We start from the raw sequence: 22,966 nt of genomic DNA on the forward strand, positions 1-22,966 counted from the left end.
ATGTGCGGATCAGCGAGATGAAGCCCTTTTCTTCTTCAATCTCAATATTTGATTTTGAATGCTTCTGCGGTCGTTGGCTTGAGCATCTGCAGGAAGTTAGCATTTAAAATGATGAATATGATGGTCAAAAGATGTTTGTGTTGTTTTTTAAAGATTATGTTTTGGACGTTTTTGCTTTATTTGACAGTAAACAATGTGGAGGCGTACAGGAAATGTAGGGGAGGAGATAGAGGGGGGATTACATGCAAGAAAGGTCCACAGCCGGATTCAAACGGGCATGTTGCTGTTATGTGGTATGCGTTAAGCCACCGTGACCCCGTGTTTGTGGTTTGAAACAATTTGGACAGATGTATCTGCATTCCTGTTGTCCTGTTTTGACACTGAATCATCTTTTTATGATGCAGTTTTCTGTATGTTTCTGTATTTGTGTGAACCTTACACGAATGCATGTCAGAACAGGATCATACAGGCTTTTATAAGTCAAATTCAAGCACTTTCAAGGTACCTTAACCAAAAAATTTCAGACCCTAAAAAAAGGCTCCTTTTCATTTTCAGTCTAGTTGCATCTGCTATATGTCTGGAATGAGATGCAAGGAGACCGCAAACAAATATAACAATGGCATTGTTGTTTGAAGTTAAATCTTTTTTAAAAATTGGTTGAGTATGTAAATAAAAGACCAGATTAAATCATGCATTTTCCAAGGAGTATATTTAAATTCAATCATATTTCTAACCTTAAAAAATATAACTGTTAAAATTATGAAAGGAAGCTGAAGACTTTGTAAGAACTCTGCAGAAGTTCAGTCCAACAACACATGCATGTTTTCATCTTTTTTGATCGGGAAGTGAGTGGTCATTCCTCAACGGGTCAATTAATTATTTTCCATTCTGCAAATTGTAAACACATGCAAAGTGACTCTCCTTCATCCAACCATCACTCCTTTATTCTTTGTTGTTGACAGCTAATCTTATCACAAGCCTATCTGTGCGTAACATCATACATTGGGTGTTTATGCTGCATGCATCTAAATGGATGCATGTGATACTGTGTGTGTGTGTGGCTGTGCGTGCGCATTTCTCCACAGCTCATTGGTGGCTCAGATCTTGTGCCTTGAGCAGCAGTTAGTCCAGATGTTTGGTGTCTAAAGGAACATACTACTTTGGAAACTTTCCCACATGCTATCTGGCGTGGTTGACTCTGCGCTGGCCCCAAACTTCAAAACAACCCAGTGCTAAAAATAGTCTGAAGCTCTTAATCATTCTGCAGACTCTTCATGTCTCTAATAGTCAGCTCAGAGAGCTCAGCCACAACACGTACAGTATTACCCTGCCCAAGTCATGCTGTAAGTACCGAATGCATCTCATGGCTCTTAGGCTGAGTTCACAAGGCAGTAGGCATCTGATTGTTGACTCTTGCAGCTCTCTGTCATGCTCTCTCACGTCAGAAACACATGATATAACATAAGGAGCCTACTTATGAATTCCTTGTTGTGAAAAAAGATCCAGAGACCGCTCTTTCTGTGCCATAATGTTTTATTTCAACTATACATGCCGTGTTAAAAAAATCAACAAAAAATATCATGAAACAAAGACCATCATTATTATTTACACATTCACAGTACAACTTTACAACATATCTACACGCTGAAATACTCTGGAGATCAAATATACAGCTGGCCTGGCATCGCCATGTTGCACAGTATTTAACTCAAAATTACATGACAAAATCCGGTTCATCTGCACGTACACAGAGCTCAGACTGAAATATAAAGGCTTTAATTTAGATTGCAACAGAAAGACCCAGTTCATATTGCAATGTACAAGGCAGTTGAGCAGTGTATGTTGAGTGTATGTTTGTGATGTCAGTGTGCATGTGTCGAGTAGAAAAGAGAGCCCAAACACTGGTTAGATGACAGGCAAGAAAGTCTTTACATACAATCATCACTTGTAAACAAAATGTGGCTTTGGGCTAAACAGGCAACTGACACTCGGATAGGATTGCAGGTATCACCCAAATAATGTACCCAAGAGAAATGATCCCTCAGTCGTCACCACTGGCCAATAGAAACAATTCGTGTCACTGCAATCCTGTGGAATTACAGATTCTGTGTGACCACCGCCCGTGCCAACAGACGGCTTTAATGTGAACACTGTGTTAATACATTGGCTGTGGGCAGGATGTGCTGCGTTGAGCCGACTGCTCCACAGTGCAAGGTCTAACCACCCTACATCCCACTGTCAACAAAATACATTCACTGCATGGCACCTCTATATGGTGGATTAACACCATTCTTTTCAACACCGGCAGGAAAGGAGAAAAATTGATTCATACTCCAAATGTTTTTTTTTGACTGTCCTTCTGCACAACTCGCGTCAATTTCTTTTCCACTTCAGTTTGTATTAGGTTGTGATTTTTCAACACATCCTGCTGATTTTCAATGTTATATAGTATATGACAATAACATACAGAGGACCAATTGACATTGCCAATATTATATACTGTAGTATTTCATTTTGTGAATAAGGCACACAATGCACAGATTCAGGTTCACTTGCCTAAAAATATTTATACTCCTTATTTATAGTATTTAAGTATATACAGGATCTTGTCATTCCCAGCATGACTCATTTGGACACATTGGTAAAATTGTTGTGTTGATTGTACACTGGCCACTCGCAGGGAAGCTGCACAGGGAACACGGGCTGCAGAACCAGCACGACAGATGACAGAGGTGTTACATCCATGTATTGTTCTAGGGTCAGTTTAATAAACCTTTAATATGATTAATGTAGAAGGAAAATTCTAGCGTTCTTCTATTAGGGGACACACACGTTTTAACAGAACAGATGTGCCCTGAAATGTTGAATTCATATACATGGGCTAAACCATTGGTGTTGCTTTAGTTTCATATGGTAAATTCTTTAAATAACACAGAAAAACATTATAAAGGCAAATCATTTTGTTCAAAAGTCATTTATAGAATGAGATGAGAAATGTATGTTTTTTTTCTTAATACCATTGCTACATAAAGAAAGAAGTCTCCTGAACCACCAGTATAATTCCTACAAAGGGGCAGTGGAGGATAGGGGAGGTTTCAGGCCTGGGGAGAATTTTTTTTTCTCTCCATGTACCAGTTTTAACAGTGCGTTTGGTTGCTGAAAACTGTACTTCTTTGCCTCTGCTTGCAGTATCTCTCTCTCTCTCTCTCTCTCTCTCTCTCTCTCTCTCTCTCACACACACACACACTCACACACACACACACACACACAAGCAGATGTGCACACCCATATAAAGGGCTATCCCAGTCTGGTAGAGAAAAAATGCATCAAGGACAAACTCCTATGTCGAAAACCAATAGCAGCAAATGTACAAAGTAAAATTTCCCAGTGAGTTACAGAGTTCCTGCCCTAGTATACACCCAACATGACCAACTTCACCTCAGCCTAACCTTATTACCAAAAACACTACAGAGTGATGCAAAAATATGTTTTGGCTCGGTTCAGATGGGTTCAAAAAAAGACCAAAGAAGAAATATTGTTGGAATGAGAGACGGTGACTCAGGTCTTAGACAGATGCAATTCTCTGGCATGTGGCACCACTTTTCATAAATGAGTGTGAAGGTCTAATATGGGTCCTGCCTTTCTCTGCTTTCCAATCAACCAACACACACAAACACATTCATTTCCACACTCTGTTTCCTAGCTGCTTGATTCAGCTGTTTGCAGTCATATGTATCTTAAGCAACACGCACACTTATGATTTTTGAGTTAATGCTCCTCTGCCCCAAGCCATCTGACTAACCAAGGCATGGCCTAGCTCTCCTCTTTGTTCAGTTCACATTAGTGGGAAGACAGTGCTCAAGGGCAGTGACGAATGAGACCCATTCTTCAAGTATTCCACTGTTTTTAACCTGGCACCACGTGCACAGACGCCGTAGCTGCCCCGGCTGGTGTCCTAAACCTCGTACCTAATATGGGAACGGGCTACACCCAAGCCCAGATACAATGGGGAGCAGCAGATTCACCACTGTCCACTGTTCATATCCTGTGGCTACCGTGACATGGGAGGGACATGGAGATGTTGGGAGCGAAAAAACTCCAAGGAGTATCTTTGGCCACATGTGTGATTTTCCCTTTTTAGTGTGAGTGAATGTGCATATCATTTAAAGGGGGAACACACCTCAAGTCAATACACAAATACACACTAGGCCCGACCCCATCCGTTTCCCCGCCCCCCCAAGCCCTCAGGGCTCAAAGCTCTACAGTCAAGGCCAAGAGCTCACTCAGAAGTGTCCATGCTCTTTTAATAACTGTACTTATTGACCACTCGCATCTGTGGAGTCTGTGGTGAAAACCCATTGGGTTTAGGGGGCACATCTGGCTTTAGCGATGGGGTCCGTTTAAGCCCTGTGCGAGGGAGTGAGCCATACCCACTGTAGCTGCCCTGTCGGGATACAGAGGATGGGTGGGGTGAGTGCATTCCTGCCCCCATCACTCCGCCTTGGGAGTCAAGTCTGGAGGGGGGTTTTGGGGGCATGTAGCCCCCTCTGTTCATACTGTGTTGGCGAGACACAGACACCCCCATGGTTACCCCATTCGGTGAGGTGGATAAGGAGTGCCTGTGAGAGGCACTCCGGTGGAGTTGATATCCCCCTCTTTGTCTCTCCAGGGTGCCCCCCATGCTCAGGCTGCCCGTTGGCGTTGTGGGAGTGCTGGGCATGGGCACATCAACCCTCTTGGTGGGGCTGTGCCTCGGCAGGGAGGAGGAGGGAGAGTACAGGGATGCCTCACGGCTGGGCACCTTTGGAGGTAATTCAGTCAGTTCCTCCATGGGCTCCAGTGTGAGCTGTGGCCTTGGGCGAGGCCCTGACCCCTCCTGAAGAATGGCCTTGGGGTTAGCCACTGAGTCATTTAGGTGTTTTAAAAGGTCATTTAGGGTATTTCTGGCATCCACAGACCTTTTGGGGTCTTTCCTACTGCCTTTAGAATCTGGGTTCTTCAGCTTCCTCTCAGATGAATGTGGCAGTGTATCATCTCCACTGTCAAGGTTGGAGTGGTCGTGTGTGGCATTGGGAAGGACGACTGCACTGGGTATGTGGGAGTGTCCTAAGGCGAGGTGAGGGTGGTTGGAGTTGGAGGTTGGAGGACCAGGAGAAGAAAGGAACTGAGGACTCTTGGCTGATGAGTTGGACTCCTTGCGTGGTCCACTGGCCTTTCCATGAGCCCTCTCCCACTGGTTTTTGATGGGCTGCAGGCTTTTCGGCTGAAGCACTGGGGTGGACTCAGGTGTAGGTAGCGCTGCCAGCTCAGGGGGCTGACAGCCATCTCGCAGAATCATGGTCTTGGTGTCTCCGTTGGGTGAATTCAGGTCTTTACCGTTGCTCAGCAGATTGGTGTACAGCTTTGGAGAATCAATGTTGGTCTGGTACTCCTGAGAATGTGACAATAAAAATCAAAAGAGTAAGATTCACATCTTGTTCCAACAATATCCACTAAAGACCTCAAAAGTAGCATTGGAGCTGTTTTTATGACTGTACCTTTACAGGGCTGTCAAAGAGGCCGTTGAGCTTGACAAAGCTTCCAGTTGAGTCTGAGCAGGACGGTGCAGACTCTGTGTCCTTGTGGACATGTCTCGGCTTACGGAGGAATGAGTCTCGGTAGCAGAAAACGATCAAACCAGCCAGGAGAGCACCCATGAGAAAAGCAGCAAACACGCAGGTGATGAGGATGTTCATGTGGACCATCTGGTTGGTCTCACCTGCTTGGATATCCCACACACCTACAAAACATTGAATCATTGTTTAACCCCCTGGTGAAAAGAGTCAACGTGCTCAGTGAACCGTCCCTCCCCGCTAGACAGCAGAAACATCCATGTTTGTGTGAGAACACAACCATGCATAAGTTTCTGATTTTACACCTCCCCCTATACAAGGTCAACCACAACCAAATACTATACATATTGACACATTCCTGTTCATTTAAACCCAGATGAAGAAGAAGTATGGTGAACATTGGCAGAAGCTGTTAGGTACCCACATCCATTTCACCATCTATAAGAAGCAGTGCTATGTTAGTTCAGAAGGGAAGACTTGCCATAATCCATGTTCCACTAGAGGCTTTTTGTCATGCGTTAACCGGTACCAGAGGGTTAGGAGTGCACTGTTATTTGAGTCAAATCAATCTTTTCCCACAAGGGATCAACCAGCAGGAAGTTGTTGATAGGAAAGAAAGGCAGTACTTGTGTACCAGCTGTCGAGATAGCTGCTGCTTTACTGGAAGTTTGTTAGTAACCACAGACATTGAAAGAGTTAGTCATCCGCCGTGCGGCCACAGTAGTAGTGTGGCAGATCAGGCCCAGTCAATGATCTACCAGCCAGGGTAAACTGTTACTAGAGCTAGAGTTAAATATCTATGCAGGCAGAAACTAAATCCAAACAAAAGATTTGAAAGAAACAATGTGAGAATGGTGAGTGTCAGATTTAATGATTAGAAAACTGGGGGGTGGGGGGTTAAAAGAAAGAAATAATGAACATAAAAAATTACAATTGAAGGAAAGAAAACAATGGTAATGTGAAAATATATGTATAGTAACAAAAGTACTAAATATCAATTTAAAAGAAGAAAAAGAAGAAAGAGACTAAATTGAAATCTGCCATGCTATCTAATGGAAACCCTAAATAGCTGCCAATGTGTGCATGTTTGTTTGCATATGAGGCTATTTGTGGATGCACATTAGTGGGAGTTGTTGGCAGCTAAAAAGATCAGGCTCATTGCAGCATGTTGGCTGCCTCCCTGCGGGCCTTACCCTCTTGACCACCTGGGATAGAGTCTAAAGAATGGGAGGTGGCTGGGTCATCCTGCAGCACAAAGCCTGAGCCGTAGAGCTCTGGACCAGGCCCAGAGCTGGGGCTCTGAGTGGGTATGAGTACTGGGGGGTGTATGGGCCCACTGGGGTGGACAGTGACTGGCGATGATGAAAACTCCATGTCTGTGGTGACAAACAAATTGTTAACAAACTGTGCAGACGTGGTTAAAGCATACTGTTACCATCCCAGTTAGTAGGCATGGGTCATGGGTCATTTTTAAGGTTAGTGTCTGACAAAATGGTGAATAAACCTTATCACAGTACACATTCACAGACCAATGAAAATACATTTTTTGTTTTTTGTTCAGACAATTTGGAAGGGGAAAAAGGAGAGGTTCAACAAGGAGTTGGTACACAACAGTAAGGATGCCAAGGGATGGAGGATGGGCATGCAAGAGGGAGGAGGGATCGGAACGGGAAGTGATGAGTTGAAAGGAGGAAGTGAATCTGTGCTGATAGAGAGCACTGATGTTGCCTATGAATCTGTTGTTTGTGACGATGAAAATGAAGCAAGTGACGTTAGCATTCAAGGAGGTGTTTGGTGAGAAAAGATGAACAATGGCAGTGGTGGAAAGACAGGGTTGGAGATGCTGAACTCAAGGAAAGAAACCATTTGAGTAAAAGATCAAACTAACCAGAGGTAGGGTCGCCAAATGATTTGTAATCTGGCGCTGATGTAGTGCCCAAAAACGCTAAAAGAATTAAAAAGGACAAGAAATCAGTATAAAGTAATTAAGAAGTAAAAAGTAAAATTCCTAGGAGACACTAAGAGTGCAGTTTATTCGGTTTAATAATAAAGATATAAAGCACCCGCAAGCAGTGTCCTTTTCTCAGTGGAGGCCCTCTGGTTCTGATCAATACTGAGGTTCAGCCGGGTCATGTTCAGCTGGTACAAATGAAGGGACTGGAGTTTTACAGTAAAATCAGCAAAGGCACATTTTCTGGCCATCGGATGTGTTAGGACCTCTACCATTTGCACCGGCTGAACATGACCCTTAATTGTACATGTCCATGTTTCTGCCTCACAGGTGGCATAAGTTACAGGTGGCCATGTACTGTATGCAGATGTGTGTGTTAATACTGCACATAGACTTATGTAGGGGCAAGTTACTGGAGTGGTTACTGGTGTGAGTGTGCAGGCTCATGGTGTGATGAGTTTGTGTGCATGTGTGTGTCAGTGTATGTGTATCTGTGTGTGTTTTTATATGTCTCAGATAGATGGCATGGCATGGGGATGAGATCCGTACCGTGACAGTCTCCCAAGTGGGCAGTGTTTCCAAATTCGGTGTCCTGCTCATATCCAGTCCTGAGTGAAGAAGAGATAAAGAGATGAATCAAAGACATGTAAAAAACAAAACAAGTCTTTCTTATCTTCTCATCTATAATATCTGCACTTTTATCACAGCTGAGGCTTGAACTCACAGAACACCAGGCTGTATCCTCTCACAGGCCCCTTGAGGCTTCCAGCCACAGTAGGGATCCCTTGATGCAATGCAGGACCTGAAGCCACACAAACACACACCATCAGAACTCCAGGTTTAATCATTCAGGGAAGTGTGCCATAATCATCTGTGACTGTCTGAACATTAACCAAAAGGCTTAAGATGAAGCCGTTATCATTCCCTTTATGGCTTTTACTGAAAACGATAAAGTTATAGACCTATGACCGACCGCACAAAACACGTTTTACCCCCCTACGTGTGCATCAGCGCGTCACTTACTTGTGGCAGGAAGAATGCCTTTCACAGCGACTCAGGGGAATACGGATGACACAGCTTGAAAAGGCGACATACAGGCTGTGTGCGTCTTTGTCCACGTGCAGTGAGAGGACACGCTTGTCATCCTCATGGTTAGACAGGCACCTGGGAAGGGAAGAGAGAAACCTGATCAGAGGTTTATCAGATAAGTCCGTCTCCTGTTTCAGTCTCGGTAGATTTAATCACTTGTTAGGTGGAGAAGTCACACAAAGCTTTCTCTCAGCGTTTAACAGGATTTCAACCTCTAACACACCACAGGGGGCATGTTTGCATCCACAAATAAGCACACAGAGAAAAATATGACTCATACTGTGCATGCACAGAAAGCAGACAGACGCAGCCATCTGTTCCAGTATGCTTCACTTTAAGAGTTGCTGACTCCTCGGCCAGAGGGAGAAGAGAAAAAGAGAAGAGAGGCAGACAGAGAGAGACACAGAGGGTAAGAAAGTGCAGTGTCCATACTTGGCCCTGTTGAAGACGTCTATCTCCTCCAGAAGCAGGCTGTCATTTAGAGACACAGAGGAGGTCTTGGCCAAAACCTTGAGGACGACCCCCGACTCGGCCCCGATGAACACCACTGTGTAGTTCTTGTGAGGTCCTGCTTCATTGTCCACAGCCAGCGCTGTCAGTCTGTACCTTCACACACACAGCAGAGGAGCATGTGTTACTCACAGTGGGGGTTATCCGTTAAAAACAGGAGAAGTCATTTTGAATGCATAAATTGCTTCGGCTCTTTGGGTTACACAGGAACACACGGTACAAGATGTCAATATTGATACATCCATGTGTGATAAATTGTTAACTGGGTATTGAACCAGAACACTTTTTCACTACCGAGTTACTGAAAGTTTGCATCAAAGGCTTGGCCAGATCAAGTCTTGTTTGTTTCTGATCATATTCTAATAAGCTTTGCGAATTTTACACTGTTTTAGTTCGGCAGTACTTGGAAAGCTGCTTGTGAAAGGACACCATTAAACAATGATGTAATGAAACAAGTTAAGCATATTTGGTACAGGGTTCAAATGGCTTGTTTGCCTGTAAAATAGGACTTTTCAAGTACTTTCAGATACCTCACCCAAAAATTTCTGAAAGCCTTTATCGTCACCTCTATATAACTATAAAAGAAATTATGAATTTTTACACCTGTAAGCAATCCCGCAAGGTTTACATGAGTTTGTGTTGTTGAAAATCAAGCATTTTTCAGCAAGTATGTTCGAATTAAAGCACATTCCTGACATTGAAATCATAACTGTTAATATGAAGCACTGTTCAGACTTAAGACATTTTATGAACCCTGGAGTTTGATTAAAAAACTACGTTATTTCAGGTATTTCTATATATGTTTACCTGACGCGGGTCTTGGTGAACCAAGGCTCATCCCCAATAGAAGGCACAGCTGTGTCCATGAGGGGGTGGGACTTGATGAACTGCAGGGTATCGTCCGGGAACTCGATGGAGCTCTTTAAGGACGCAGCTGGACCATGACCTGCACAGCACCCGGGTCTAGGATGGAGGGTGCACACAAACAGAGGGCAAAAGGTCAAAGATCGGCCTATACGATCACACACCAGGGAGCAATAACAGCGTGTATTGAAATGGATGAAAAGTGCAATGAGAGGGTGGGGGGAGAGGAGCAGGTGCTTATTAGGATCACAAAAAGGCCTCAGCTGGAAACATAAAATATACATATGCATGGTTATCCTCCATTAATGATTCACCGGGGTAATGAGGTGCTTCGTGGACTTTGTGTTTTGGACTCAGGGCAGGGCTACAAATATACGTGCTGACTATAAACAGGTTAAATATGCAACGCGTCTAATTATGCCAAATTAATTATTTAATCATCAGCAGATGGTGAATGTGTGTGCTGGGTCAAAGCTAATAACTAGTGAAAAAGATTTGATTTCATTGGGTTTAACCTGGACAAAGAAGGGTTGTGAAAAGGGGGAAAATGACAGGTGGTAAACAGCTGCTTAGTCAAGCGGCACCTGCTTAAAAAATGCAATGTTTAAAAAATGAAATTTGTTTTTTAACTTCTTTTTTATTTTTGGTTTGAAGTCTTGGCTTTGCCTGATTCGACAGGTTTAGAAAAAGAAATCCTTACCGAGGTTTGGGCAGCTTCTCCTCTGGAAATGGAGTCCACACAGAGTCCGGGGTCTTCTGCTCTTTGAACCGGCCCATGAATACTTTCTCTATGTCGGCCATGGAGAAGGCACACACTGCTGACCCCGGGATACTGTGGAGGAAGAAACACATTCTTTTATGACTTCTAAATATCTTATTTCCATCCTCCAGGGTAGAGCTTTGTAAGAAGATTATGTTGAAAACCAAGCATTTTTAAGGAATATATCCAAATTCCCGCATTTTTTTTAACCTTGAAAACATAATTGCTATAATTAAGCAACTTTCCAGGCTTTATATAAACCCTTGTTTTACTACAGCAGCTATGACTCACCTGTTCATCTGCGTGGTAAACACACCCACCACCGAGGGAACCCCATTAATGTCGATGATGTCAGTGATGGACTGAAGCACATCGAAGTAGAAGAAGGATTCCCCTGGCACCGAGCAGTTCAGCCTCGCCTTCACAAAAGATGTCCAGTGCTTCTCCAGCACCCGCTGCGACCCGCCGACATCATTCTTGCAGATCCGAGCCACGCGAGAATACACAACCTGCGAGGGGCAGGGGTTTAAGAGAAGTGGGCAGAAGAGGAAGGCAGCTGAGTGAACGTCACTAAAAACACTTCAACATGCTGAATAATACATCTCTCCATCCTGTAGCAACTCAGGACGGACGACTTAACACACACTCTGATCTTTAACTCTGTGCTTGGCAATTGTTTGCCCCGGCTGGAGCTAACATTTAAAAGAAGAACACATCCGATTGGCCTCGACTGGCCCAATGCGGCGCCATGTGAACGTGTGTTTGACTGCACTTATTACCACGGCTTAGAGTATAAATGAAGTGCGTGAAGCAGTCGGCTTTGACAGTTTTAATTATTTACCAGTGCAAACCTCCATCAGAGGCCAGGTGTCACCCAAGCATTAGTAGGGTTAAAATATTTATGTTCTGGTGGCTGATGGAGGATGCTGGCTTCCTGTGGTTTGGCCAGACCCGCTCAGGATGGTCAAATCTGAAGTTGGCCTCAAACATGGAACATCCTAATGCCCTCTGCGTGTGTCGGAGGGTAGAGGCACACACAGAGCGCACATCCCCATCAGACAAATCCTCTCACTGTGTAATGGTTTTACATTAGTCGAACATTCCCTCCAAACCTGGCTGTTGAATTTTCTCATGTATTCTAATGCAATGTACTATCATCGCCTGAATAGGCCCCATTACCACAGAGGCCTTTTGTGGCAGAAACACATGCACTGAGGGAGGTGTAAGCCTTTTTTTGGATAAAGGCCTGCATATTGTATCTGTGTGGAATATGTAATGCATAATAAACGGCAGGTGCACTGTCTTACCTTGCCCAGATTGCTGTGCTCCACTGCAATCTCTCGGTAGAAAAAGTACACATAATTCCCATACTCTGCTGCGTGCAGGAAATGAGGTTCTGAGGGAGAGACAGAAGCAGAGAGTTGAAGTGTATTTCTGCACCGTCACCACCACTGTGCATGTTGAATATTTCAGGGATTTGTACAAGGCTGTATATGACTGGGGGTGACCTAGATTGCCTGGGAGAGAACAGGCCATATCCCCAATGGAGCTTGGCAAGGCAGGAGAGCTCTCTATCACTCCAAAAAACTGCTCTGACAGCCACGTACATACATACACCATGCAAAGGCTCCATGGGCATTTAGCTAGCTGGCAGGTAGACACGTGTTTCCTGAGGAAAGCGAGGGGAGAGGGAAATAAAGATTGAGGGTGATAAAGAGGTAATCGCTTACCTTTCAGCCATTTGGAGTCATATTTGATGGTCCTCAGGGCAGATCCATCACCCATACTGCGATAGATGACAGAATCACTGGCCTGGAAGTCAGCTACAGTTGCAGAATACAGCTTCCCCTCTGAAAAACAAAACAAGCAGTACAGTCACTGAAAACGAGGATACGCTGCCGTTCAATGCTTTGTTGTGTCTCTTCTTTTAAAAGGCTTGATTGGCTGCAGAGTTGTTATCGCTGCAGGCACAGTTTTATCGTGGCAAAGACACCGAGGTGATAATGAGAGCATAAGTAGGAACCCATTAGCTCTTCTTCAGTAAGACTAACTATGTGTGTGGGCGGGTGTGTGTTTGACCCTTACCAGCGAAAAGGGCAACGTTGGTTTGCTTGGAGTCAAACGGGCACCGTGCCAGTCCATTGATCTCCTCCCCGTCAAACTCGAGGTTATCCAGCTGAAAGGAACACAACAATCACCCACACATTAGAAAAGGTTTTGTCAAGGGACACAGTGAAAATGAACACACACATAGAAATACTAGCACGCACATGAATCAGCCAAGTCAAATGTATTAAACAAGAAATTAAATGAAGGGTGTATTACCCAAATTACTTTAAGGGCTTTTACACAACACCACAGTGTGTGTGTGTGTGTGTGTCTGTGTGTGTGTGTGTGTGTTAGTGCACCCGAGCATGCAAGGCCCTGGCACTGGATACTGACTAAGGCTGTTTATTGGTATCATGATACAAGAAATATATTGTGATATATTGAGATTTTAAGAAAAATTGTGATGGTATAAAGAACACACCAGTGAATGCATAAAGTCTAAGAAAAGAAAAGTATTTTTAATGCAATCATAACAGTGAGATCTATATTTGCGTGTAAACTATAAAAATATAACAAAATAAAAAATGGATACAGTGTTTGAGTATCAGAAAATACAATATTGTGATAATTAAGTACAATAATTTCTCCTTACATTACTTACCCTGTAGTATCTGCACATGGGGTTGAAGCCATTGGTACCGCAGATAAACACCAAGTCATCGTTTCTGGGAACCAGCACTTTGATAAAATTGTGGCACTCGTCCTATAAAAAACACACACATCACATAGGGACAGCATTTTTAGTCAGCCAGCTCTCCCTGCTCATATGTTTAAGCCTCTTTATATGTGGTGGAATATAAAACAAAAGGTGAATGGCTTTTTCTACTTACTCTGTGTTTTCCCTTGACGGCACACATGTCCCTGTCAGCTTGGCCCGATCGCCATGTTAGCTTCTGTGAAAACCCAACATGGAGCATTAAACACATGCACGGAACAATGAATACACACATACACTCGCACACAAGCACACACATTCCTCCCTTTTTCACTCTCTCGTTTTACAACCTGTCCAGTTTGTGATGAATGGCTCTGTATTTTCTATGGAGGCCTTTTAGTGTTTGTGGATTGAGAGAGCAGCTTGTAGCAAGAATCTTACCCGGTAAGGAATGATCTCATTCCTGTAGGATTCTCTCAGACTGACCAGGTACACCTGATCTCTGTGGACAGACAGCAACACAAAACACAGCTCAGTGATGCGGCACAAACAGGAATACCACCAGGGTTTGTATTGTTTTTAAGAGAAAAATTCAAGCACTTTTAAGGTACCAAAACCAAAAATTCCCTCCTGAAGCCTTTAGCATCACCTCTATATTGTTACTTTAAAGGCAACTGCAAAAAATAAAGATACAGAATTCATCTATATCTATCCCAGCTGTTCACAATAACTTCCATTGGACATTTTTCATTGTGATTATTTGACTAATTGTGTACATTGAATTATTTCTGACCTTGTAAACTAAAATTAAGCATTTTCCCAACTATAAAGACTTTATGTGAACCCTGTAAAACATACGGTATATTTTAAATACAAATCTGAGTGTTTATCAGTATTTCTTCTTTCATACTAATAAATCCTTAAAAACAAATTCAGGTCTCATTTTAAAAATACTATTTCCAACATGTCTACTAGGTGGTTTAGTCATTTCTTGTTTTTGTTGTTATTGTTTTTTTTTACCTTCTTGGAAGGACTCTGATGCATTTTCAGCACCTCATTTTCAATGTTTTCCCAATTTCTCTATTTATTCACCATTATGGCAATATTTTTCTGAATGGTACTTGTCATTAGAGGAGCTCATTTCTGTGAACTATCATTTCAGCCTCTTCTTGCAGCAGGGAACAAAAACTATTTGGCTCACAGTGGTATAAAATCTGAGGTAAATGGGTTTAAACCAATTTGTCTGGGTAGTTTTGGTCAAAAAAACCCTGAAAATAATGACACCAAAATATAGTTGTTATGTGCCTGTATTATGTGAATAACAAACAGGGTGTTGCAGAGTTGGTGCATTGTAATTTCTCTTCACTTAACATCCTGTCTACTATATCATTTTACATGACATCCACTTATTGTTTTGATTATACGTCAGTTATAAAAAATGTAATAAAACAATAGGGATCCAATTTTATGAGCCCGTAGAGAACTTTTTGCTTCATTTTTAGTAAAAACATGTGAATACCAAAAACTGGCAAAAGGAGGATCCACCTGACAACAGTGATACATGTGGTGGTGATTACAGGGGCTCCAGAGGTGGGAGTTTTATACTGTACATCTCGAGTTGATTTCCTGCTACAATATCAGCACTGGCGGTCAGATTAATCCCAGCGCCCATAAATACCAAAAAGACATGTAAAGATGCCAAGAAATCCCTGACAGAGCGTCAGGCCGGCATGATGGACGTCTTTCCTGGATCAATACTGGCCATATACATCAAATGCAGCCCTAGAAGCCACAGATCCAATAACACTAAGAGCTTTTACGCCACTGTTTACCTGCCAAGGAGTGACCGAGTATATTGGTGTGGGGGATGTGTGAAAGAGAAAGAGAGATGGTGTGTATGTGTGTTGAGTTTACCTGCCAGCGATGAACAGAGTGTCCTGTATCTTGGTCATCAGCTGAAAGTCGAGGCGATGCTGTGACTCGTTGCCAGAGGGCCTGCCTCTGAACACAGGGTACCTCCGAGAAACTGTGAAGACAGCACACATGCTGTTGATGGCAGAAGCAGATAAACCCCACTCATACGCTTAACTTCACTGCACTGGTTAGAATGAAATATGCTGTGTGCGCTTAATACAAATCCTCCTGCAATTAAGGTAATAGTACAGTACAGATATATATACAGTATATTCTGTGTAATTATATCTGTGTGTCATTGTGTTGTGTTGGATAATGTCAGTTGCCTATGTCAGCACATCTCTCTGTTCTTCCAGTACATCGCTGGGATGAAAATGAAATCCACTTAATGCAACAACTGACCATACAGCAGATTGATTTTATTACTGTGAATATGGCATGCTTGTGTCTAAACTGCTGACGTGACTAGAAAATGGAGGCTGCTGGTGTTTCTCTTCATTCCATGCGAGTAAAAAAAAAGTGTATATTAAGGATAGCTGTGGACTTTTTCAGTGACGTCGCAGTGATTGTAATCTCTACCCCTCGTCTCCGCTGAGCTCATTTTGTGTACACTCACAGTGTGCGTCAACGACATCGAGGGGTACGGTGTCCTCGGGGAAGCTGACTGCGAGGAGAGTGCGTGAGGCTGTCAGCAGCAGCAGCAGCAGCTCACTGAGCAGAAGCGCAGCTCTCTGGCCCATGGCTGCTCACAGACGACACTTCCTGTTTCACTCTGGTGGAGATGTTACCTGGAAACACACACAAAATGCATACTTTTGTTGCTTGTCACGTTACACATTTTGAGTTATATTTAACCTTGGCTGCAAACTGTAGCCAAACACTAACCCTTAGTTAACATCAGAACAATGAGAAAAAGCTGATTTTTTTTCCTCGCTGATGCTGACTGTTAGGAATATGCAAACATAAGGCCCTCTCAGGCTTATTGATGACTGAGCTCTCAGTGGCAGTGCTTGGCGTTTCCCCTCTACCTCTCCCTGCATCTGCTGTCTAAGGGAAGGTCAGCCAAGTGACCGGTGGGGTGTCTCCGCGTGGGTTAGAAGCAGCGGAAGTCCACTCTGTTAGAAACGTGGTAGGCCTGCTGTCTCTGTACATCTGTGATCCGATTGGCTTGTCCTGGGCCAGGCTCAACACTAATCAGCACATTGCAACTTCATCACCATCACTAGTGTAGCCTCTGCTCTGACCTTAGCTGACTTCTATTAGCGCTCTGTTGGCTGTTATTGCTCCAGCCTTTCCTTTGGGTGGGGGTTGTTTCATTGCAGTGCAGTGATTCACCACTCTATGACTTAGTAGGATCTAGTCATACAGTTGTTTTGACATAGTATTAATTGTTGTGGATAACAGTTTGTGTAGCATCTGATTGTAGACATGATATACCAGAAACTACATTGGTAATAATTCATCGTGGGAGTGGCAGGAGTTTAGTGTGTATGTTGGTGTGGAGGAGTGCTTCAGAGACAGACTGTGTCTGTGCATATTAATAATCGGTGTACATTCAAATATTTATAAGGCAAACAAATTATTCATGCAGGCAAAGCCTGAACGGATATAAACAATTTACCGGGAGACGTCACACAGGCAGAGGGATGGATTAGCTGGGAGCACACTGGGCTACACACACACACACACGGCTGCACATACATAATCACTCTTTCAAATGGTGTAATGCAAAGACTGATGCATGTGCACGCACACACAGACACACACAGTATTGACTCATTTTTCAATTAGCCCCAAAGCACACCTGCTCCTGTGCTGTCTGCGGGCCCTGCCTGCCAAGCCATTAGTGCTTTGATTGATCCACACAGGAAGCATGGCAGATCAGCAGCCAGCAAAGGCAATCTATGGACTTCACCATATTACTGTAGCCATGTGAGAACTTTGTAACTCAACTTCATCTCTCAAACGGCTGGAAATATTTCAAAGAACCTTTGCTGTGATACACATGGTGGACAAGTAGAAAATGAGGCAGCATGAGGTGTTTACCTGACAGCAACAATATACATTAATATGTCAACCTTGATGTGGATTACATAATACACAATTTGGCTGCACTGCCTTGAAGCCTGCATGTTGATATAAAGTACAGGCAGGCACTAATAATCCAATTTTAGTCTGAACAGTTCCTGTACGACGATGTGTCACTAAAAATAATGAAAGTGGTGGAGATGGAAGCAGAGTAATGCCAGCATGTTTTAGTCATCAACAATGTGTAATCATGGCTATTCAGCACTCTGTGGGATCCTGAAAGAGCAATGTCATTATGACTAAGTAATGCAATGCCTGGACAAGACAACCATTCATCTCAATTAGTCCACTTAATAGTAAAATTACGGGATTGATGTTTTGGCAAAATAGGAAGATTGCAGTTATAGGGAGTTGTAGGCCCTCATTCAGACATCCATGGTGCCGGTGGAGTCACTATACTCTAATCTAGATACAAATGGATCTCTGGACACAAACAGTCCACAGATCTATGCACACACGCTCCCCAGATCTATACAGAAGAACAACTGTCAGCAACTTAATCTAAACGAGAAATGATGACACTGCTCTGCAAAGAGAGACGGCTGTGTTCCTTAAAAGCATAGCAGCTATTTTTTTACTGCCTGCTTCAGACGCTCTCACACCAAGAAATGTGCTGTATTAAAACCCAAGCAATAAATTGCTGAGTTTCTAGGAGAAGCAGGGGACGGGAATAGATACCAAATGCACAACAATAGAAAAAAAAGAGGAGCTATGAAAGGTAAATAAACCATGCGCTCCACATTTCAATTCTATAGTGCTATCATACAGGCTGCAGGCTGTGCTTCCAGGCCAAACCCGGCTGTGTTCACAGGTAAATCATTTCCTTGCTTTTCAGAATTTAGAGTCCTGCTCTATATCCCCTCTCCGAAAGCACACACCACTTTTTTTTCCGGCCATTCTCCCCCACTAGACAATTTAAGAGAAAAACACTCCAACAAGAGGCAGAAACCTAGCTCCGATCTCCCATGATTCCTTGCATGGTAATAGCCGCGCTGCGGAGGCGAAGGCTTTCCTCAGAAACTTTAATGTAAAACAGAAACAGAAGACATCCAGAGGTCAGCGATCTAAAATTACTTCTCAATCTCTAGTGAGCCCAGCATGTTTTCTATTGACTATTCCTTTGCGCTCTCCGGTTCCTGCCCTCCAGTGTGTGACTGTGTGTATGTGTGGGTGTGTGTATGTGTGTGCTACACATATAGGCCTCAACAAGCCTAGAGATGCTGGCCTTGTCACGCAACTCAGTGCCATTCAGCCTGGCCTCACTCTACCTCTGTTATTACAGGCTTTTCAATGTCCTACAACCACGCACTCTCCCTGCTGATGTTGTTGGCTCAGGCCCATGGTGTTTAACACAGGGACGAGAGAGGGGGAGGTGGTGGATTGCTATTTCTACTGATGGTGGGCGTAGGGGTCTGTAGCCCAATTCTGTTAGTTACTACTGAAGATTTAGTGTTCCAGGCTTAAAATGACAGATTAACACATATTCTCCTTTTAGCTGTGCTTTCACTGGCATATGTCAGCCCTAACCTCTCCCCCACTGCAACCATGAATGGATGGATTTTAGCAGGGAAGTCCTAGTGGGAGGAATTGGGGCTAATAAAAAGGAAGACAAACAACAGTAGCGTGTGAGGTTTGGTAAATTGTGTGCGAGTGTGATGGGTGGATGTAATCCCAGCAGAACAATGGCTGCTGCAGCTCCAGGCTGCTTGGCTCGTCGTCTTGCACCACACTGATGTGTAAACCCAACAGCACGGGAAATCAGACAGTCTAGGAGTTCAGTTTCAGCCATTTCACTCTTCACACTCTGTGTTTGTTTATCTGAATCTGTGCGTAAGCATGCGTGGCTGTCCAAAAACTGGATACGTCCTGTAACACGGTTGTCTCAAATGCTCTGAGAAAGTAATCAAGACGCAGCCACACAGGGAAGTGAGTCAGCCAGATGATTAGAGCAGCCACCACACAGGCCCAGAAATGATTACTACTCCTTCTCCCACTTCAGTAATAACCACTACCCCTAATCGTGTGCTATTTACCAAAGGATCACTTCTGAGGGGCTTGGTTAGACTTGTTGCTTCAGAGATTTGGCAGAAGGAGAGGGCTGTGCCACCCTTCACTGTGCTTCCCTCCCTTTCTTTTTACCTTGGTGAGAGGAGGAGTGAAACAGGAGAAAGGCTGTTCTCAGCAGTAATTCTGCTTGAGCACAAAAAGGGCTGAGCTGCAGGTGTGACCAGGAAACAAAGGGGGCTTTGGGCAAGTCAACACAATAGAGCCCCACCCCCGGTCAGTGGACCTAGTTCAGGGGAGCTCTTTCTGGGGCTCCTAAAAGGGGCTTCTGAGGGAACAAAGCAAACTGTATAAACATACCAAATGCTGCACGCATGGTCAAACTTTTTTCACTCAACCAATTTAGCATTGAACAATCTGGTGTCCAAGCAGCAGTTTTAGGTAAACTGTAAGACATATGGCGTAAACGCTTAACACTGATGACTGTATGGTTCAATGGCAGTTGTTCCGGGGTTACAGCCGGCTGTAGTGGGGGTTAACGGTGATCGTTCTGGTCGCTGAGTTCTGACCCTGTGGCCAGTGAGGCGAAGTGAGACACCACAAGCCAACTGTGCTGTCAAGTAACCCACGGCTGGTTCTGATGTTTGACCTGGGCGGAGTGTGATGCTCCTGCCAATATCAGGTTTGTAGTTTGAGTAAGTAAAGCTGGGGTAAAGCTCCTCTCTCTGTGACAGCGCACTGGCACTTCAGAGTTTGAGGGAAATGTATATATCTGGTGTCGACTTTAAACACCTTCACTCTTGTTTTTATTTCTGTAAAGGGAATGAGCTGGTTGGAGAACATGGCATTAAGAGAATTAAATATGTCTGTTCACTTTTTAAAATTAAAAATAATAACTTCAGAATGAGCCCTTTGGTTGCAAATTTAGTTCATCTGCTTTTGCTCTTTCACTCCATTTGGCTAAATTTCCTTCAATAATGAGACCCAGCAGAACAATTCCTGAAACTACTCTAACTGCTCACACTTACATGCCTCCTTATGAAACAAATGAACCATGCCAATTCTCTCTCTGTCTTTATTATTCTTCTGTTTCTCTTCCTTCAATCGGTGGTAATTTTTCAAGTTTTTGCGTGGGGATCTTCCGCTGCTCCTTTTACGCACACAATCCACGCAGCAGCCCGGGCTCTAATGCAAGCATTGTGCGGACCGGGGCGTAAAGGCATTCAAGTTTTATCCGTGGTAAATCTTTTCAGACCCCTTTAGCCCACATGTAGGACTCATACAAAAGACAACAAAGACGCGAGGGGACAGCGGTGGAGTGACAACTGTGATGGGGCTGCGTTGGACTGCACTGCACGGCACTTAATGCATGCACAGGGCTGGGCTCTCGTGCTGCTCTGCCTCCAAAAAGGTTATACGAGCGCTTCTCCAATTTATTATCCAATATAAGATAATGAAATTGAGAATACATTAAATAGATTAAAGGTGAGTGAGCAGGAAGGAAACCTTAAAGTGAAACTGCCCATCCTGCTCGTCTTTTATTGTTTAATATTGTTTGCCAGCATGGTCCGCACAATCATGTGCACGTTGCCTTCAATCCAAGTTGATTTCTGTGTCAGAAAAGACTTAATTTTTTGCCTCGAACCTTTAAACACAACTCTGACGAATACACAACAGAAGAGATGAGCTATTGTGGCTGAAATTTTAGCAAAAAATACGGACACTTATCTGCGGGATAGCTCTGATTTTAATCTCAGTAAATCATTATGTTTTAAAAACAATTGTGTATTTTATTTTGAAATCTTGATTCCCGTGTAGCAATCTGGTTAGCATAGACAGCAGTGATGTGCCCTTTATTAAATCCAAGGTCCATCTTGATAATACACCACAGAGACTATCGTAGAAATAAAAAACACTTTTATCCATAAGTAAAAACCATCCAGGACACCTACCTTGTGTGTCCGAATTCACTCATGAATGGAGCAATCCGTCTGAATGTCATATTCCTTTGGTAATCCATTTAAGAGAAACACCCGGCATGTAATATTCCTGTTATTTTAAGCTCCATCCGGACCACCACTTTTCTCTCTTTTATCCAGTTGCGCACAGATTTCAGCTCCGCTTGCCACATACGAGCGTTTTGACTGCCTGCTCTGTCTCCGTCCGTCCCCGGGCCCCTGAGCTCTGATGACTGATCTTCAAAGCTTCTGCCACGACCACACAACCCCCTCCCCTCATACACCGATACACCAGCCCCCTTTCCACTACTATTAACTTTGGAAACCAGAGGGAAAATACATAAACATTAACGACGCGCTATCCTCACCACTCCGCGCTCTGACTTCATGCACAATCATTGATTTAATGCTGATTTCAGATAATAGAGGGCGTGTGGACTGACGGAGAGCGTGATATCGCACAAAACACAAGAGAATGAAAAAAAAGGAACTACATTTACACTCTTCTTTGCTTGTTTATCCACATCATCAATGCGTATTCGGCTTTAGATGCCCAAATCTGATAAATAAATGCAACAATACAACTCGACTAGATATTTATAAGCAAGATTCGCTTCAATGGCAGGGTAAACTGTTTCACAGATAAAAGAGGTGACTTTAGATGTGGTTACACCGCTTTATGAGCGCAGGAAAAACGCTTCCGAGCAGGGCACATAAACACGCCGCGAAAGCAATGAATGAATAGTAAATTGGATTGGAGCATAAGTAAAAATAGTCAGGACCTGAACTATTTCTGTCCTGCAACCATCAGTTTTGCAGAGCAGCATAGCGACGTGGTCAGAAGAAATATTTTGTATCCCAGCACAGACTTCTCTCTCTAGTTTTCCCCCTCGACTTTCACTGCGTAATGCGGCGCAACAAAGTGTAGATATATCCACGTAGCGGGCAAGAAACTCACCTCATCTGAATTGCTTATTTTGTATCCTTTTTGTGTTGCTGTAATCCAACAAAAAATGATTGTGCGCGTCGTAGTGAATCAACTTCTCCTGGCTGGGAGAAAAACAAACTAATGCACGGCAAATGGTGTAATTCGACCCGTGTTAAGTCAATCCATCCAGTGAGAGAGCCACAGCCTACCAATAAGCAGCGCTCTTGCTCCAGTCCCTCCCCCCACCATCCATCTCTCCTCAGTTGGTTTGGGCTTCTCTCTCCCTCTGCCTTGCTCTGGCTTCCTTCCTTTCTTTCCTAGAGCCCAGAGAGAAAGAAAAAAGCGACCCCCTCCCTCCCAGTTCTCCTCCTGTGTGACCCCGTATTGCCCCCCCTCCCCTCCTCTCTGTTAAACCCCATCCCCCAACTTCAAGTCAGCAAGAGAGCCTAGTAAAAATCATTTCAGCTGAGTTGTGGCTGCTTAGTAAAACACAGCTTTAGAAATGTTTGGATTTAAGAGGGAGA

At 43.7% G+C, this 22,966-nt stretch overlaps 1 protein-coding gene across 7 annotated transcripts; it reads right to left on the bottom strand.

The window, feature by feature from the left end:
• Window positions 1–1,515: 1,515 nt before the first annotated feature.
• On the bottom strand, window positions 1,516–22,661 carry sema6dl (sema domain, transmembrane domain (TM), and cytoplasmic domain, (semaphorin) 6D, like). Of its 7 annotated transcripts, none has more exons than XM_059348422.1 (20): window positions 22,473–22,661; window positions 16,081–16,252; window positions 15,465–15,576; window positions 13,992–14,052; window positions 13,726–13,788; window positions 13,488–13,598; window positions 12,872–12,962; window positions 12,517–12,636; window positions 12,094–12,182; window positions 11,078–11,295; window positions 10,727–10,858; window positions 9,970–10,125; window positions 9,085–9,258; window positions 8,587–8,727; window positions 8,288–8,365; window positions 8,113–8,171; window positions 7,501–7,557; window positions 6,806–6,988; window positions 5,538–5,779; window positions 1,516–5,431 (listed from the first exon to the last, which is right to left on the bottom strand). In XM_059348422.1, exons 2-20 carry the CDS (start codon window positions 16,202–16,204, stop codon window positions 4,304–4,306), a joined length of 3,339 nt encoding a protein of 1,112 aa, XP_059204405.1. In that variant the 5' UTR covers window positions 16,205–16,252; window positions 22,473–22,661; the 3' UTR covers window positions 1,516–4,303. The 7 variants fall into 7 exon arrangements, with proteins under 7 accessions (XP_059204405.1, XP_059204413.1, XP_059204398.1 ...); XM_059348430.1 differs by lacking the exon at window positions 22,473–22,661 and adding an exon at window positions 21,509–21,722 and having other exon boundaries at window positions 13,497–13,598; XM_059348415.1 differs by lacking the exon at window positions 22,473–22,661 and adding an exon at window positions 21,509–21,722.
• Window positions 22,662–22,966: the final 305 nt, after the last annotated feature.

This window comes from Centropristis striata, chromosome 2 (assembly GCF_030273125.1).
Source record: "Centropristis striata isolate RG_2023a ecotype Rhode Island chromosome 2, C.striata_1.0, whole genome shotgun sequence".
NCBI classification, from domain to species: Eukaryota; Metazoa; Chordata; class Actinopteri; order Perciformes; family Serranidae; genus Centropristis; species Centropristis striata.